This window comes from Taudactylus pleione, unplaced genomic scaffold, assembly GCF_031769625.1.
Source record: "Taudactylus pleione unplaced genomic scaffold, aTauple2 ptg000006l, whole genome shotgun sequence".
In the NCBI taxonomy this organism is placed as follows: Eukaryota; Metazoa; Chordata; class Amphibia; order Anura; family Myobatrachidae; genus Taudactylus; species Taudactylus pleione.
In genome coordinates, this window is record NW_028284409.1 from 25,544,633 (window position 1) to 25,562,569 (window position 17,937).

The 17,937-nt window shown below is 44.2% G+C and overlaps 1 protein-coding gene across 2 annotated transcripts in view; it reads left to right on the top strand.

Moving 5' to 3' along the window:
• Positions 1-17,937, top strand: part of UST (uronyl 2-sulfotransferase) — a 459,504-nt gene that overhangs the window by 399,629 nt on the left and 41,938 nt on the right. The window contains exon 5 of one of the 2 annotated variants that reach the window (XM_088455738.1): positions 5,625-5,778. In XM_088455738.1, coding sequence (XP_088311864.1) covers positions 5,625-5,778 — 154 coding nt within the window. The remainder of the gene's footprint in view (positions 1-5,624; positions 5,779-17,937) is intronic. The other variant, XM_088455807.1, reaches the window with a different exon arrangement.

The window sequence follows — 17,937 nt, forward strand, 5'->3', positions numbered from 1 at the left end:
AATAAAACGCGGGCTTCATGCTCCTGGAGACCTGCACAAAGTCAGTCTACTGCCTGCTGGAGAGGAGGGGGCCCACATGGAAGCTCCCTCCCCTCTTAAAATGCACCTGCCTGGACATTATTAAAGGCACCCTTCCTTAATATATGGTTGTAGACCCTTTGGCAACAATGGCTGTCTCCAAATGTTTTGTGCAGCAATCTATAAGTTTCTTGCACCTGTTTGCTGGTAGTTTCTCCCACTCTACCATTGCAATTTGTTGAAGCTCTTGAATGTTTGCAGGATTCCTCTTCCCAGTAATAGATTTCAGCTCTCTCCAATGATACTCATTTGGATTGAGATCAAGGGGTACATTTACTAAAGTGAGAGTTTTTAGAAGTGGAGATGTTGCCCATAGCAACCGATCAGATTATAGCTATTATCTTCTAGAAAGTGCTAGTTAAATGTTAAGTAGAATCTGATTGGTTACTATGCTATCTGATTGGTTGCTATGGGCAACATCTCCACTTCTAACAACTCTCAGGAACATTCCATTTTTTTTCCTTTCAACCATTGTTTTGTGTTTATTGGCTTTGTTTTTTTTTTTTTTTTTTTTGGGGGGGGGGCTTTATTGTGGTGGAGGACTCATGATCTTCTACCCAAAAATAGTTTTCTTACACAGGGTAGCACATTTCTCTCCAAAATGCCATGGTAATCCTCTGATTTTATGATTCCTTCAATATGGTGAAGGCCTCTAGTACCTAAGGGCAGCAAAGCCGCACCAAAACACTATGGTAGGTAGGTAGGTAGGTTCATTTTTATCTATAAACAAATCACTGGTCTGCATTGCCAAAGTGTTCTATTTTGGTTTTGTCTGTCCACAGAATATTTGCCCAGAAGAATTGTGGTTTGTCTTGGTATGTTTTAGAAAGATCAGTTGTTCCTTTTTATGTTTTTTCCAGCAGTGTGGTCCATCACTCCGGATTGTTCTAGGTCAGCTCTTTGGATGTTTTTCGTGGTGTTTTTTCCACAGTAAGTAACAACCTTCGAAGGCTAATCTTATCGATTTTCCTCTTTCCCCCACGTCCATGAAGATTCTTCATGGTTCCATGAGTAGCAAACTTTTTGGCCTTGTACCCTTTAGAGGTCTTGTGTTTGGTGGTAATAGCACTTCTGATGCTCTCAGATAGCTCTCTGGTAATAACCATTGTGACAAAGTAACATGGAATAAAGAGTGGTCTTTTTAAACATTAACACTAATATTAATTTTTTCAAGTCATGTTAGCACTGACAATTTATCACAGTTGACCCTAATTTCTAATTTATCACACTTGGATATAATATTTCTTTTTTTTTTTTTTTTCAAGTTTAGTTGAATTACTGAAATGGGTGCCAATAATTGTGTCATGAGAATCTTTTACATTTTATTGTTTTTCCTCCTATTGCTTTTTCAAATTGTTATTGTTTTATCCTTATTATAATAATTGTTATGGTCATTCTTATTGTGTTTCTGAACTTTATGAAATACTATTGAATATGTAATTTCTAAATTATTATAGTTTTGTAATTGTGTGTTGATGTAACCTTATTGCTTTCTACTTGATTATGATTATATCTTATTAAATTTAAATTTCATATTCACATGGCTGCCACTTTTTTTGAATGTTGCTATTTTTATTTTTTTAAGCCCTTTTTTGTGTTTTCCTTTTGTAAGTACTGTGCTAGTAAACTACTTACAAATGTGGTCTCACAGAATGAGTGTGGATATTAACAAAAGCTGAAAGTTAATTGAAGTAAATTCATATAATCATTACAACTATTTAAATCAACTCCCTGCACTATAGAGACCAAACCTTCTGAGGAAGCCGGGAGTGTTTTAACTCAGAGAAACACGTCAAGGATATAATATTGTATGGGCACAGATACTTCTCTATTCGGTCTAGACAACCGACAGGAGACGGAGCGCTAAGTATTGCTGCAATTACACACTTAGCGCTGCCTCTAGATGGAGCTGCCACCTCTCATGTACATCTGTCGGCAGGGACGGACTGGGGCTGTAGATCAGCCCTGGAAGTCCGCCCTGTGCATGCGCCGTAGGCGCGGGCTCTCGCAAAAGGGGTTTGGTTAAGTTTCAAGGGGACGTGGCGTGAGTCACGGGGGCCAGGCCTTGCATCACGCCCCTGTCTCTTCCTGGCCGAGCAAAGTGCAACTGCCCATCACTGCCGCCACCCCATCCCCCCTACTGAGCTCATATCATGTATCCAGCGGCGTGGAGGGCAGGGGCACTTCCGCATTCCTCGAGCTGGCCCTGAGGCTATAGGCCAGTGTTGGCTAACCTTGACACTCCAGCTGTTATGGAACTACATAACCCAGCATGCACTGCTACAGTTTTGCTATTAGGGCATGCTAAAACTGTGGCAGGGCATGCTGGGATATATAGTTCCACAACAGCTGGAGTGTCAAGGTTAGCCAACACTGTTATAGGCCATTCTGGCATTTGCCAGAAGTGCCAGATGGCCAATCCAGCCCTGATCTGATGGGATCACTGACTACTGCCGTCCAGACAGCCTGGTTCAGTTGCTGTAAGTGCCTCTGGGACTGACCGCTACTATTTGCAGAGCATCGGCAGGTGCAGATGATTTTCATGTTTCTCTGCTATTATCAAACCTGTTACATTATTTCTGATTACTACAGCTGTAGTTATGAAGGAAAGTTCCCAATGTCATATTCTGCATTGCAGTGATTATACAATGTTATCAAATGGACAGCGAGTAACTATTTTGTCTGTACACAGGGAGTGTGCAACACAGTGAGAGCTGCATTACTGTACCATCTTACATTGAGGACACTTAGAGGAGAGGGACTTTATAGGAGTTCTGTATTCTTTCCCGTTGTGTCCTAATTTGCTCTCATTATATTCTATACCAGTACCAAGGCTGCTGTCTGTGATTAATAGAGTGTTATCGTTTGCCCACCTAATTATTGCACCGATTTTATTTACATATTAATAAATATTTTAATTTATTTTTGTTGTGGTCACTTATTCAAACTAGAGCTCCACTTTTATTTATCTTCTGTGTTTTAGGATGTTGCAGAACCTGCTGTGGAGCAGCCTGTTTGTTTAGGATATATCACTTGGTTAATTAGCGCACCCAATATATTTTCACACCTATCTGTGCCCATACATATCTGCAGATGATGGTTGTTCATACACACTGGCCGCTGGTCCTGCTGGCCGGGGGACGTGTCACGCCCCCCTCCCTGCAGTCTCTACTGCAGATGTATTGGGCATCGGCCGTGCAGCACAGCCGATGCGATATGTCTGTGAACAATGTAGTTCACAGATATATCGCTGGTACACACTGGCTCAATTGATCGGCCAATTTATCTGCCAATGTGTACCCATGGGTACACACCTGAAAGATATATCTGCAGATCGACCGATCTGCAGATGATGGTTGTTCATACACACTGAACAACCGTCATTGCCATCAAAAGATATATCTGTTGTGAACTTGTGAGAATATTGTCCAATTAATTTTTTTGCTGGCAGATCATCTTTGTGAAATGTACCAAATCTTTCTGTAATTTACATAGTGGGCTGGCCTATTGAAGAGCACACATGGAGAGTAAATAGACACTCTATTCTCCTGTTATCCTCTGCTGCTGTATCAGCATCTGTGTTATAGTAGCTTGTGTCATAAGGCAAATAAAAATAAATACAATCTATGTTTAAATATACTTTAAAAGATGATTATATGGGTCAGGGGTGTGGCTAAGATGGCGGCCAGATTAGTGCAGCTCTACCTCACAATTTTTAAAATGTAATCTTCTGCTTCCTACTTCAAACTGCTAACAACATAGTAAAACTGTAAAGAAATAATTAGTGTATGTGCCTGCATTACACCAGGAGAGAGCAGTAGCATATATGCCCATGGGTTACACCAAGAGAGAACAGTAGTATATGTGCCTGGGCTACACTAGGAGAGAACAATAGTATATGTGATTGGGTTACACTAGGAGAGAACAGTAGTATATGCGCCTGGGTTACATCGGGAGAGAACAGTAGTATATGTGCCTGGGCTACACCAGGAGAGAACAGTAGTATATGTGCCTAGGCCATACATGCCTACTCTCCCGGGAATCGCGGGAGGCTCCCGATTTTTCGGGTAACCCCCCGCGATCCCGGAAGAGTAGGCATATCTCCCGCATCCCGCCCACTTCCTAGTGAAGTGGGCAGGATGTGGAGATTTTACCTGAAATTATCGGGTCCGTCGGGAAGGGGCGAGGCTAAATTAGGCAAATCGCGTCATTTAGCCCCGCCCCCTCATGGACCCGCGAATCACGGGGGGTTTCTGTAAAGGGGCGGGGCCTAATGCCATCTATCGTCTGGCCCCGCCCCCCGAAGAGGAGAGCAGCAGGTCCCCTCCTGCTGCTCCCGGAAAGCTGCCCAGCAATGTAGGTAAGTATGGCCTAGGCTACACCAGGAAAGAACAGTAGTATATGTGCCTCGGCTACACCAGGAAAGAACAGTAGTATATATGCCTGGGTTACACCATTAGAGAACAGTAGTATACAGTTTGTGCCTGGCCTACACCAGGAGAGAACAGTAGTGCATGTGCCTGGGCTACACCAGGAGAGAACAAGAGTATACAGTATGTGCCTGGGCTACACCAGGAGAGAACAGTAGTAAATGCCCATGGGTTACCACCGGGAGGGAGCAGCCAGGTCAGCAGAAGAAGGGGGGGGGCAGCCGAGAAAGTATGCCGTGCAGGGGGCATGGTGGCTCGATCGTGTCATCGTGGCCCTGTCCTTGCTAGAAAACAATCACTATATAGTGGCTACGATGTCGTTATTCACCGCAAATCGTCTCATCGTTCCCCCCGGACCACCACAGTATCTGCACAGAGACTGTGTGTGTGAATAATATTACTAAGTATTGATTACCTGCCTCCCCTGCTACAGCTATCATAGGGTATTCATCATTATCGGACAGACAGAACAATTCAAATCTACATAATATTTACATCTTATGCAAGGTGGTGAATAGTTCTCTGGCCAAATCACTTTGCTATGTGGTGAAAATGTATCTATCTCTCAGTATATGGTCCGCACACAACAGACAATATTGTACTAACTATCTGGAGTTTGTAGCTCTAACATCGTTGATTATCACTTCTGAAGTGCGCCTTATTATCATCTTAACAGGAAAAACATGACTGTGCTTGACTGCCTTGCAGGGACGGTACGGCAGCCATCCTGCTCAGTGGATATTCCCGCTGTAACAAGGCAACCGCGCCAGGCCTGGGGCATCTGAAAGAAACCATGCGTTCGCATGCTTGATTAAATTTTACATCTGGCAAAAAACTGAAGTTTTTTTGCCGGCCGGTCAAAACCGGTGGGTGTGAAATAGCTCTTAATGATATCTTGGCCATTCAATTGTTTGGCCAATATATCTGGCAGTGTGTACCCAGCATAGCTGTTCTGTGGCAAACATAAGTGTCTATCCTGCTACACTACTTCATGTGCTTAAAATTGAAGGGTTCCAATAATGTTGAGCATAACTGTTTAATAAGTGACAGTAAGTGCATTATTTGTTTATACATATATTAGCAACACTGTTATATGGTAATTTTGCTCTTTTTCAGATTTGGTTCAGAACAACCAGTGTATATCAACATAATTAGAGACCCCGTCAATCGATTTCTTTCAAATTATTTTTTTCGACGATTTGGAGATTGGAGAGGAGAACAGAATCACATGATCCGTACCCCAAGCATGAAAGAAGAGGAAAGGTATTTGGTAAGTGTTTCACATCCAATTCCTATAGGTTGTGTACGCCTATATTTGGAAAATAAACATGAGCAGACACTATAATGATAGAGAAAAAAAATCAGTAATTACCCAAAATTGGAATTTCTAATAACTGGTTGGAGCCTTGGCACTGTACCTGCTATGTTTCTTTTTAGATGGAATTTTTTAAATGTATTCTAAAATACAGTAGTAGCAATGAGCACCATAGATCATTAATAGATCATAAATATATATAGTAGGATACTATGATAAAGGAACAGAATGACAAGATATACAGTATGTGAACATTAATAAAGGCTGTACATACTATATTAAAAATGTAATTCAGTAATGCAGACATAGTTGAATCAGTACATTTCTCTATTAGCCTGATTCCGCCCCGGAAGCAGTCCCACTTTGGTCGCAATTTACCAATGTTTTTTTCCTGTGCACAGTAAGTGCCGGAGCCACAGAGAGCATGTTCAATGATGGTTCTGCCTCTCCGGTCATAGTGTGGAGATAGCCGCAGCTTGATTGACAGGCTGCAGGGGTTTGGGGGTGGAGACGGGAATTGGCTTAGGGAATGGTAGGAGTGTTGCTTTTGTTTTCCGGGTGTACTGCCTTAGTTTTCCGGGTGTACTGCCTTAGTTTTCCGGGTGTGCTGCCTTAGTTTTCCGGGTGTGCTGTAGCCAGCGACTGCGCACATTCTCTGGCCCCAGCAGCTTAGATGTGGTGGGCATTCTGAGCAACCTTATAGTTATTCCTAACCTCTGCAGTGGCAAACGCAGGATTTCTAGAGGGGGGTTTCCAAATGCTTGATTTTAGAGCGAGTATGGCCAGTCCATGAAGAGGGTAGAATTAGCACTTAACCAGATTTAATATGTGTCATACAAAGTGTATTGTGTGTCATAATTCCAGCATATACAGGACCAGAGATCACAGTAACCCATTATATGTGGCAGTAGGGCCATCCTGCCTGAGCTCAATGTAATTGTTTTAGATGTAGGCACCATTCCAGAGCATTAGAGCAAGTCCAGGAGTCTGGGGGAGCAGCAGAAGAACCTAGCACTGCCCTGGACATATATGTACATTTTGGGCTCTATAGCAGCACATTCCTAACAGTGAATGTTTTCCAGATCTCCTAGTTGGTGCACAGGTTATTTATTACTGTCTGATACATGGTAGAAGATCTACAGGTGGTGCTGATTATTTAATTTGTGATACTGTGAAGAATATGCAGCACTAGTAACAATCTATTATATTACTATTTCTATTGTGGTCATGGTGTGGGCTGGGGAGGGGGGTTTCCAGGCAGATGGAAACCCCCCCTGCGTTTGCCTATGCTCTGTCTGTATGTACTGTTGATGGTTGAACAGTATGCCACTGACTTCTCTGCTACCATGGACATTAGGATAACTAACAATGAATTACAATGAAGTGCAAGCAGTCATTTATAAATAAATGCTGACATATGCCAGCATACAAAGTGTATACACCTGTGCTATTTCTTTTTGTAAGTGATATGTACAGGGCCGCAACTAGGGGGGGGGGCTAGAGGTGCTAGAGGGGATTGCGGGGGGGTGAAAAAGCAGACTCTGGCATCTGAAAATGGCCGCCGCCGAAGAGGAGACTAATGCTAGAGGTCCTTACTGGACCTCTAGTGTCTGTCTCTTTCTTGGCGGCGGCCATTTTTGGATGGCCGTTTTCAGCAGATTCCATGCGGACTAGCCGCCCGCATGGTTTTTGCTGAAAACGGCCATCAAAAAATGGCCGCCGCCAAGGAAGAGACAGATGCTAGAGGGCCTACTGGACCTCTAGTGTCTGTTAGCAGAGTGCAATGCACACAGCGTTCCCGGAAGTGCCGGGAACGCTGGCGCTGCAGGGAGAGGATGCTGAGAGCTGCATCTTCTCCCTTCAAACCCCCCTGGCAACGAGCATAAACCCCCCTGGCTCAGCATAAACCCCCATGGCAACGAGCATGGAACCCCATGGCAACGAGCATGGAACCCCATGGCAACGAAGATGGAACCCCTGACAACAAGCATGAAACCCCCTGGCAATGAGCATAAATCCCCTGACAACAAGCATGAAACCCCATGGCAACGAGCAGGTAATTTTAAAGTAATTAGAAGCATTACTGTGGGGCATAAAATGGTGTTGGGCAAATATGTAAGTGGCACTTTGGTAATAGGCATTACAGTGTGTGGCATAATGTGTAATGGGCATTATGGTGTATGGAATAATGCAAGTCACTATACCAGGGACGTCTGAGTAATGCACTGCCTTATGGAGGAGCAAGGACAAAATCCAGGTACGGGAAGGGAGGGGGGCGCAAACTTTCTGCCGTGCACCGGGTGACAGATATCCTAGTTTCGGCCCTGATATGTACACCCTGTTGTGCCTATAAGATAAGTGGCAGAATTCCCACAATCTGCCTAATATAATTTAAAGTGATACTCCTTGGGGCACAAGGGGTTAAGTGGTCAGTGAAAATGTATGAAATAATGATCAGGTGATTTTCAAATAATAAAAACTATTTATTTGTAGGATAGAATAAAATATATTGTCTATGCATAGAACAAAATATAAAACTTTTGTTTGTAGGTTGCTGCTCATTTACCACTCCAAACGTTGTCATAAACATGTTCATTGTTTAATTCCATTGAAATAAATAGTAAATAGTACATATAAAGAAATGTAACACATATAGCAATTGTAATACATATTGTTAACCGTTTTTACTGTTTTTGATGCTAAATCTAAAAATCACGTCTGGCCATTAAAGCAAAAGTAATCTTGAAACTGTGGGCCTGATTCAAACCCGGTCGCTAGATGCATATGCTCGCACTGTGACTGCATGGCATGCGATTGCACGGCAAGGCATAAGCACGCCCACTATGTCTTAACGTGTGATCGCTTAGTGTATGTAGACACCCACTGGCCTGTCTTAAGATGTCCACTTGTGGATGTCATCTCCAGAAAGTGTATACAACCATCGGTACATCGGGTACCATCGGAAGTGAATGCATCGCTTGAGGTTGACTATACCCTACCTCAAGCACTGCGATCACTTCAGTGTAAAAATCAGCCAGGTGACGTGTACAATGATGCTGCCACTCAATTATGCAGCCTCTGTAACGGCGTTGAGACGCTGAGACATGCCTGTGTTCACATCTCCACTCCCTCATTTTTAATGGCCAGCCACTGTCACCAGCCTCAAACTGCTTCTCCTGTCAATCACTCTGCTCGATAGTCTATGCGCAACGAGTGATCGCTTCCCGAACTCTATCACTGGTTCGCACACGCGCTCTGCGATGCATACGCATGCACAGATTTCAAACAATCGCTAGCTACGAGCAAACGCATCCTAGTGACCAGGTCTGAATCAGGTCCTGTGTTTGTAAAAGGAATATAGACATTATCTGGAAAAACTACATACAGATAAAATTGTGTCTCTGTACTTTCTAATAAAAAAACCTTCTGTTGCAAAAAGCCGATACATGATCAACAGAATGCTCACAGGGAAAAAATCCACAGCACAGAAGTCAATATTTTGGATGTAAAACATCAATATCCAGGGCTTGGGGGCGCGGCGCTGCAGCCGCGATTGGCGGGAGAGGCAGGGCTGGATTGGGCCACCAGGTGATAGGGAGAGTTCCCACTGGGCCGGCTGAGAGGTGCCCCAAGCCTCCTCCTCTCACAGATAGGACCGTAGAGAAGTCAGTCCGGCCGTTGTCACTGAACAGCTTCTGCATTGCTAGTCCGGGCTCACTGCTTAGCTGTTCCATGCTCCAAGTCTGGCTGTGGGTGGGGAACAAGTCGTCATGACGTCTCATCTCCAAGTAAGTGAAGAGCAGCGCATCGGATGCCCGAAGGGGCCTGTATGGAGCTGCAGAGAGCATTCCAGGGTAGAGTGGTGCAGGGGCACAGGCTCTACCACACAGAGGGCCTGATTCAGAGCCGAACGCTCTGACCAGAGTGCTCGCTCTGAATCAGTGCCCTTCTCCATGAAAATGGAGCAGCCTCCTGGCCGCTCGCATAGCTGTGGGTGACCACCCACAGCATATGCGAGTGTCCATGAGGTCGGGCTTGTGACGGAGACCCTGCGGTAGGGTCTCGCTGCCGCAAGCCCTGGAGTGATTTTGGCTCTATCAGAGCCAAAATCACTCCCACTAACATCACTAGTGATGTCAGTGGGGCCGGCTTCAGACGGTAGGTGTTCCCATGGGAACGCCTCCGTCTGGCAGACATGCCCCCGGCACGCCCACCGAAGGGGGTGTGCTGTCAATCAACATCGACAGCACGCCCCCTTTGGTGCGAGACCCGGAGCGATGGAGAGCCCGTCGCTCGCCGTGTCTCGCGCATGCGCACGACGGAGCTCCCTCCATCATGCGCATGCGCAGTGGGGGAACATCGACCCGCTTGCGAGCGTCCTGCGCTCGCGAGCAGGTCTGAATGACCCCCAGAGCACAGCCCGCGGGTGTACTTTACTGATATCGACCCAGAATAATCGGGACCACTGACAGCCACCTGCGAGGACAGACGGTCCTATCAGACAGTGGACGGCAGTGCAGGTTAGGCGCTGTGTCTTACAGTACAAGGCTATTTTACATATAAACAACCTGGGTTAAAGGTGTACATCCCCTTCAATATACAGTTATCCTCCAAATTCTACCTCATAAATGCACACGTGCAACAAATACAAAACCCCATATAAAGCTTTTCTTGCCTGAAACGGGTCATGTTAGTAATGAGAATGGATTTATAAACCTGTTATTTGCATTTACACTGGATTTCACAGCTGCCGTTATTGATGCCAAATGAATAGGGAATAAATTATAGAACAGTGACAACTCATAATACAGCCTGTCTTGTATTCCACTAACTTTATATCACTAACTTCCCTTACCACCAAGAAACATTGTGCGATAATTTATTATTAAATACTTCTCCCTCGTCCTAACAATGCAATTGTCCACCATCTGCTATCTGAACAGAGGTCTGTATACATGTGGCAATGTCACAGAGAGATTCTCCACATGACCCGTTTAGTCACTCACCGCTTCTATTCACATAATCTTTAGTTTGGATGTTCCTGGGACACTTCTTAACAAAATAATTAGGTGCCTATTTATCATTACATATTTGTGGGATATTCTCCAAAAACAGCCATTATCGGGGGTACCCACAAATATTAAGGATCCCCCAGATCTAGTATGGTGGGTTCACACACACACAAGATATCTCCGCGGCGCCTCCCTTTTCATCTGCAAATTCAGCCCCGATAGGTTTCTATAGGGGCTGCTGTGCTGCCAGATTTACGAAGTTCTGGAATTTGAAGCATTTTGGAACTTGGTCCCGATAGATAATACCTATGCTCCGGATCAGTCGACCCCCGGTGACAAATTCGCCGGCCCGACGACCTCACAAGGCGCACTGTGCTCCCAGGACCCGAACTAGGAAGCAGCGTAATGGCTTTACACTTATCACCTCCTGGCAAGAGCAGAATAGTAAATACAGAGCAATTTACACGAAAATTATCACATTCACCGTAAAAAAATGAAGATTGTAATAAATTTGCCTCTTAAACACTTTTTACAACACCTGCAAAGTGTGAAAAAGGAGAGAGGCTTACTCACAGGAGAGAGATCTTCCCATCTCTCTCCCGCAGCCTCTAGCTGGCGGTGGTAGCTGACACTGGGCCTGATTCAGACCCGCTCGCAAGCGCGTCGATGGTGCCCAAGTGCGCATGCGCACGACGGAGGCGGCTCCGTCGTGCGCATGCGCGAGACCCGAATAACGACGGCCAAGCCGTCGTTAAGGGTCTCGCACCAAAGGGGGCGTTTTGTCGATGGTGATTGACAGCACGCCCCCTTTGGTGGGCGTGCCTGGGGCGTGGCTGCCCAGACGGAGGCGTTCCCATGGGAACGCCTACTGTCTGGGTCCGGCCCCACTGACATCACTAGTGATGTCAGTGGGAGTGCTTTTTGCTCTGATAGAGCCAAAAGCACTCCCGGGCTTGCGGCAGCGAGACCCTACCGCAGGGTCTCGTCGTAAGCCCCATGGTCGCGATGGTCCTGACCATCGCGACCATCATTTTGGCCGCTCGCTATAGCTGTGGGTGGTCACCCACAGCTATGCGAGCGGCCAGGAAGCCGCTCCAAAGTGAAGGAGGGACGGCCCTGATTCAGAGCGAGCGCTCTGTCAGAGCATCCGACTCTGAATCAGGGCCACTGTGCGCATGTGCAGTGTCTGCTTCCTCAGGAGAAGTCTTACACAAACAAGAAAGACTTCTACATAATGCCAGGGATATAATATGCAGGGAGAGTGGTTATCGCTGTCTCTGGAAGTTTCCCTTAGTACATAGTGAAACGGATACTTAATAATCTCAGTAGTTCCGCATATTAATACATAGGCCCCTTAGTGTCAGTGCATGTGCTGAGCTTTTAAGCCTCAAGAAAGCTGCAAAAAATATGTTCAAGTCCTCAGTAACCGGTCTTTAAATGATAAAATATATATAAGGAAAGGGGTTAAGGGCCACAAAATTATATATTATATATGAGTGAATTCCTTTCTGGGTGGTTGAGACAAAATGGGCAGCATATACCCTATCACAGCATGTATACCTTATTGCTGTAACAGAGCAGCAGTTAAAGTGCGCTGCGTGCAGACCATGTTCCTGTGATATTAAATTGCCATGTGGAGCGCCAGAAACTTTTTTGGCAGGGAGGAGCAAAATTTATACTTACCCCACTGTCAATCCATACAGTACATTTGCAATTAAACCATTTTAAATGAGTATATTTTTTGCAAGTTTGGGTGGACTTGGAAGAGAAAGAAATAACTGTGAGATGTGGCTACAGTACCTCCAATAAGTCCCATAGAGCAGGGATGTAGTTGTACCTGCTATATGCTGCACCAAGTTCAGTCAAAAATCTAGGACTGTTTTGTTACATTTCCTGAGGCAAAGATTTCATCCAGTGTATTCTTCTCTGTGTCGTGCACAAATAAATCAAGATTTGCTTAAACACACCACATAACAACACACATATAATCAGGGTTGCCTACCTTTAACATTCTCTTCCCGGGAGAAGCCCGGGTAAGAGAAGCAGCAGGGGGCCGACGGGGGCGGGGCTTGATGATTTGCGTCATTAAGCCCCGCCCCCTCGCTGTAAAATTGCCGCAATTGGGGACAATTTACATAGGGGGCGGGGCCAAATGCTGTGATTCATGCAGAATCACAGCTTAAGCCCCGCCCCCTTCACGGAGACCCGCGATCGCTGCGGGTATTCTCCTAATTCTGCCCACTTCACTAGGAAATGGGCAGAATGCGGGAGAAATGCCTACCCTTCCGGGGGTGTGGGGGGTTACCCGAAATATCGGGAGCCTCCCGCGAAAACCGGGAGGGTAGGCATGTATGCATATAATATGTGGCCTGCGCGGCAATTATAAAAGCCAATCACAAGGGATACTCTAGTGCTGGTGACGGTCATCTGCATCAGCTATCTGCATCTGGCGTTGACCACCCACAAATAATACGGCCTTCTCAGGTGTCTATGTATCTGGTCTACATGTGTTCACAAGTGCACAAACACATATTTACTGCACTAGGCCTACATGAAAATGCCCCCTCCCATCTATATATACACAAACACCCACTTTTCTGGGCATGCACAGAGCAAAGTCACACATTTTCTGCTGTGCAAACTTGTGTACTGCTCAGCCCCTAATGCATTGTATAACATCTGTTTTATAGCTCCAGTTCTATACAGATCTCTGAGTGCAGGAGGGTTTGACATGCTAGACTTACCCTTATGTCCAGTGATCAATCCTTTGCTTTTTGATTGAAAGAGTGGATGGTCTTGCTGGCAGTTTATGTTATTGTATAGAAGTTAAGTCTTGTTATGGCATTTTGAATGGTTTCAAGAAGGGAATATAGGAGAGAGGAAAGACAGAGAGGAGAAAGTTGTAGTAATCTGTACAGGAGATGATGAGATTAAGGACAGAGTAGCTCTCGAAAATCGGGTGGTTCTCCAGGCCGACTGGAAGACTGGGCAAGCCTCCTGACCAGCTGCCACCCACCAGCACCCTCTGCCAGCGTCCACTCTCCCCCGAAGCCGCCCACTGGGTGCTCCGGGGAGAACCGATGATGCAATTCGCTCTGAATCACGTCATCGTGGCCCTGCCCCCTACTGGCAGTAATCTCAGCATTGTGTAGCGGGGACAGAGCCGCTATGACGCAAGCCCGCCCCCGCTCCGCCCCCAAACTCACGTCACCCCCCCCCCCTGCTGTGCTGACAATTATGGGCAAGTATGGTGTAGCTATTCATCAAATCCAGGCTTGGCTACATTACTTTATTTACTGCCACATTTTGGCACTGAAGAAAAATTATCTGGATGCATTTATGTATCCATCAGTATGCTATTAACATTTATTACCATACAAACTATTTATATACTTTTTAAGTCCAGTGTATGAAAATTTACTAACTTTACGAGATCCACCTATAAAATTTAGCTTAATTGAACAATTGAAGATATTTCCATGTGTTCTGTCTTGTGATGTTTTCTAGACTTGTAAATAGGCTGGTTGTGTAAGAGAATTAATTCAGATTCATGTTTATGGCAGTGAATATTTTGAAAGTCCAGTTAACAAGATGTTAAAGCAATTTTCTAAATTGGCGTATAATTGCCTGGCATCACAGACGAGGCAGCTGGTCTTGGGATGTTTGTAAACAGATGGCAAATTCTGATAAATGTTCCCAAAGTGCATTTTAAAATTACTAATGGATAACTACTCTTTTAGCAACCATGACTCTTGTAAATCACGAGAACACATGTGACAGAGAAATTATCACTTTTTTTTATATGGTTTAATGAACAAAATATGAAATGACCTTACCAAAAAGTAATGAAAAACATGAAGACGGCATAAAATACAAAAATGCTCATTCTAAAGCCAGCAAACCTAATTATTGGGGAGTTGAAAAGAAGTACATGAGACGGTATCTCACAAGTTCACAGCTAAAGTAGTGCTTTCAGGAAATTACATCTTACAGCGAGTGGCAGGGGTCCCAGATGTTGTTTTGATAGTATCAAAAACACCCCTTCTGGCTTTAAAAAGAATCTGTACTGTTGCTAAATATGAGGTTTTGTACATTGCTGAATAAAAACATATCCTATTATTACCTTGTAGTAACAGTAATGTTCGTGATTGGAAATCATTTCATGGAAAAACTGCTAAGAAATAATAGGTGTTTATCTCCGTAGTATGGGAATGTATCAAAATCATTGCAGATTTGTGTATATAGCTCACTTATGCTGGTTCTGTTCATGTACTACATAGAGTGTTATTATGCTTTATTGCAAGTTCCTTCTGTATAGTCAATCAGATGGTGCGTTTAATGTTGGGTAAATTGACATGAGTTCCTGACTGGGGCAGGTAAGTATCCTAACCCTCTTCTGTCCCCCCCAAACCTCTCTTAGTGGTGCCTAACCCTAACCTCCCCCCATAGTGCCTAACCCTCCCCCGGGAATGCCTAACCCCCTCTTACTGCTCCCTAAACCTAACTTTCCCGGGGGGGGGGGGTGTGCCTAACCCTAACCCTTCCCCCTAGAGGTGCCTAGACCCAATCTCCCCAACCCCCCCCCTCAAGCCTAACCCCACTAGACTCCCTAATTTTAACCCTTCGCCCCCCCCCCCGGTTTTAAATATAGGGGGGAATAAATTGCGTAGGGTACCCCATATATTTAAAACCAGCACTGGACCCAAAACGGCCGGGCTGTAATGTCACAGCCCGGAGACCCTTTCACCAAGGCTCCGGGGCCGAAGCATTATCAGCCCCAGCCAATCAGCGGCTGCTAACTGTAGAGCGGCCGCTGATTGGCTACGGCTACTGACAGTTCCCGAGGATATTCAACATCGCTTTGATTTAAATTCCCCCCAAAATATGGGCATTGTGAAAATATCGACATTCAAAATAAAGGCAGGTTTATATTTAACTAGGAATAAAATGAAAATAAATTAAATCAATTTAATTAAATGTAATTAATATATTTTTTATTTTACTTGTATTCCTAGTTATATATAAGTTCTTAGACCTATATTGTAAGAGCAGCTCATTTTCACTGCACTATAATTTTTTTTTTTTATCCTATAACACATCCTAGCATCCATTCTTGTTTTTACTATATTTTGACTAACGTTTTGATAATATCAAAATGTTGACAATCAAAATGTTGATTTTTAAAGTATAGGTAACTGCACATAGTCTGACCTGCATTCAGAATATAGGCAGGTCTACATGCTTTGCTTGTCATTTATATACAGTATTGGAACTGTAATGGGACTTATCGCTACTGTAATGGAGTTTAGCGCAACAGTCACAGCAATTATTTTATGGTGCAGCAAATAACGGCGTGCAGCAAATAACGGCGTGCAGCCTAGTCTGTGCACTGTTCTCTGGCAGGGGGGTGATAACGGGCATGCACTTAGTCAATGCACAGTTTTCTGGCAGGGGGTTACAATGATTTTTATTAGGTCACATTTATGTCAACATTTTGACTGTATATACTGTATAATGTACCTGTTGACATAAGGGGGTCTATATTATGATTGCTTATATTTTGAATGTCTACTGTATAATCTACAACATCCCACAGGGAACATCCTGGCAACATTTTGTTTACAATAATAGACCATTATGTTGGCGTATTCATGGTTATGACTATTACATCTGCTATAATCTGATACTGACTGTTAATATATTTCCTGTAAGCTGTGAGTCCAGGGCCCACACACGTTTCTAATGTGGAGTGGCACAGTCAGTTTTTACCCCTTACCAATTATTTTTACTGTTGCGATGTCAGGATCAGGCTATGTATATAAACTGTAAAAGTATCTAAATCTAACATTATTATGCTGTGTTTGAGTGACAGTAATACCAATGACAGTATACAGTAATGCTCAATGCGGAAACATTATGTGCTATGAGCAAGCTTAGGTTGTCTGCCATCTCTTGGCCTGCTTGCTCTCATAGTTTTGGACATCTGGCATGATAGCATACCTATATATTGCCAGAAGCCCCAGGTTAATGGATTGTAGCAGAATTATCACAGCTGAATAGCACACATACCTCCCAATAGCCTGAGATTCCCCAGAGCACCCATTTATATACAGCAGTTATCCTAGTTACTGTCCTCTCTGCTTGGCATCTCTTGATTTGTGTTCACTCTCCCCATTTCCTGCTGCAGAGTTTCTGTGTCATAATCCATCAGGGTTTTGAACACTATAGCATTTAAAACCACATTAAATATTAAACTGTCTATGTACAGATATGTTTTACAACAGTAACCTGTGTTAATTAATCAGATTATTTTTGTTAAGGGTTTCCATTATTTTCTCTGTGTCCTCATAAACCTAGCCTCAGCACACCATGCAAAGCGAGTCGCCTGACGTAAGTGAGCCATGCTGAGCAGTGTAGCATCCTTTTCTTTAAATTTGCATCTTATTTGCATCGCAGATGCAGCAAAACACCATAGACGCCAGGCTGTGGCTTTAGCTGCACCCGATTCATTCTAAATATGTAGAGATGAAGCACAATGGAAATTGGCAGTGACCGCTACATTGTAGCACTTCGTATACAGATTCAGGCTCATAAGAACACACATGTACAAGTGTCACATATGAAATGAATCAGTGCAGTCTTGTTAAACGGTCTTGTTGCATCACATTGCGACTAAGATGCACATTAGAGCGAAAACAGATGCTCGGCGCAAGCCACGTTGTACAAGACCTGGTGTGCTTAGAAGGGCTGTTTGGCGCGACTGCGGCAATAGCGTTTGAGAACACACTTGTTAGTCATACTTGCCTACTTTTGAAAGGAAGAGGAAATCCAGGTGGAAGGTATGTTGATGAAAGGGGGGACCGTGAATTGCATCTTAGTGATCATGTACCCCATGATGTAATGCAACAATTAATTCCAGTCTTGAATTTTTTTTTAAATACATTCTGTTGAGCCTCAATTATGTCCTAAATGAATCATAAGTACGAGGGGACATCAGGACTACCTTTACTGCATGTATACAGCATACATTCGAATATTGTTATTAAATTGATATAATTGTATTTGTAAATGTTCTGCCTGCAAAAGTGTTTCTGGATGGTGC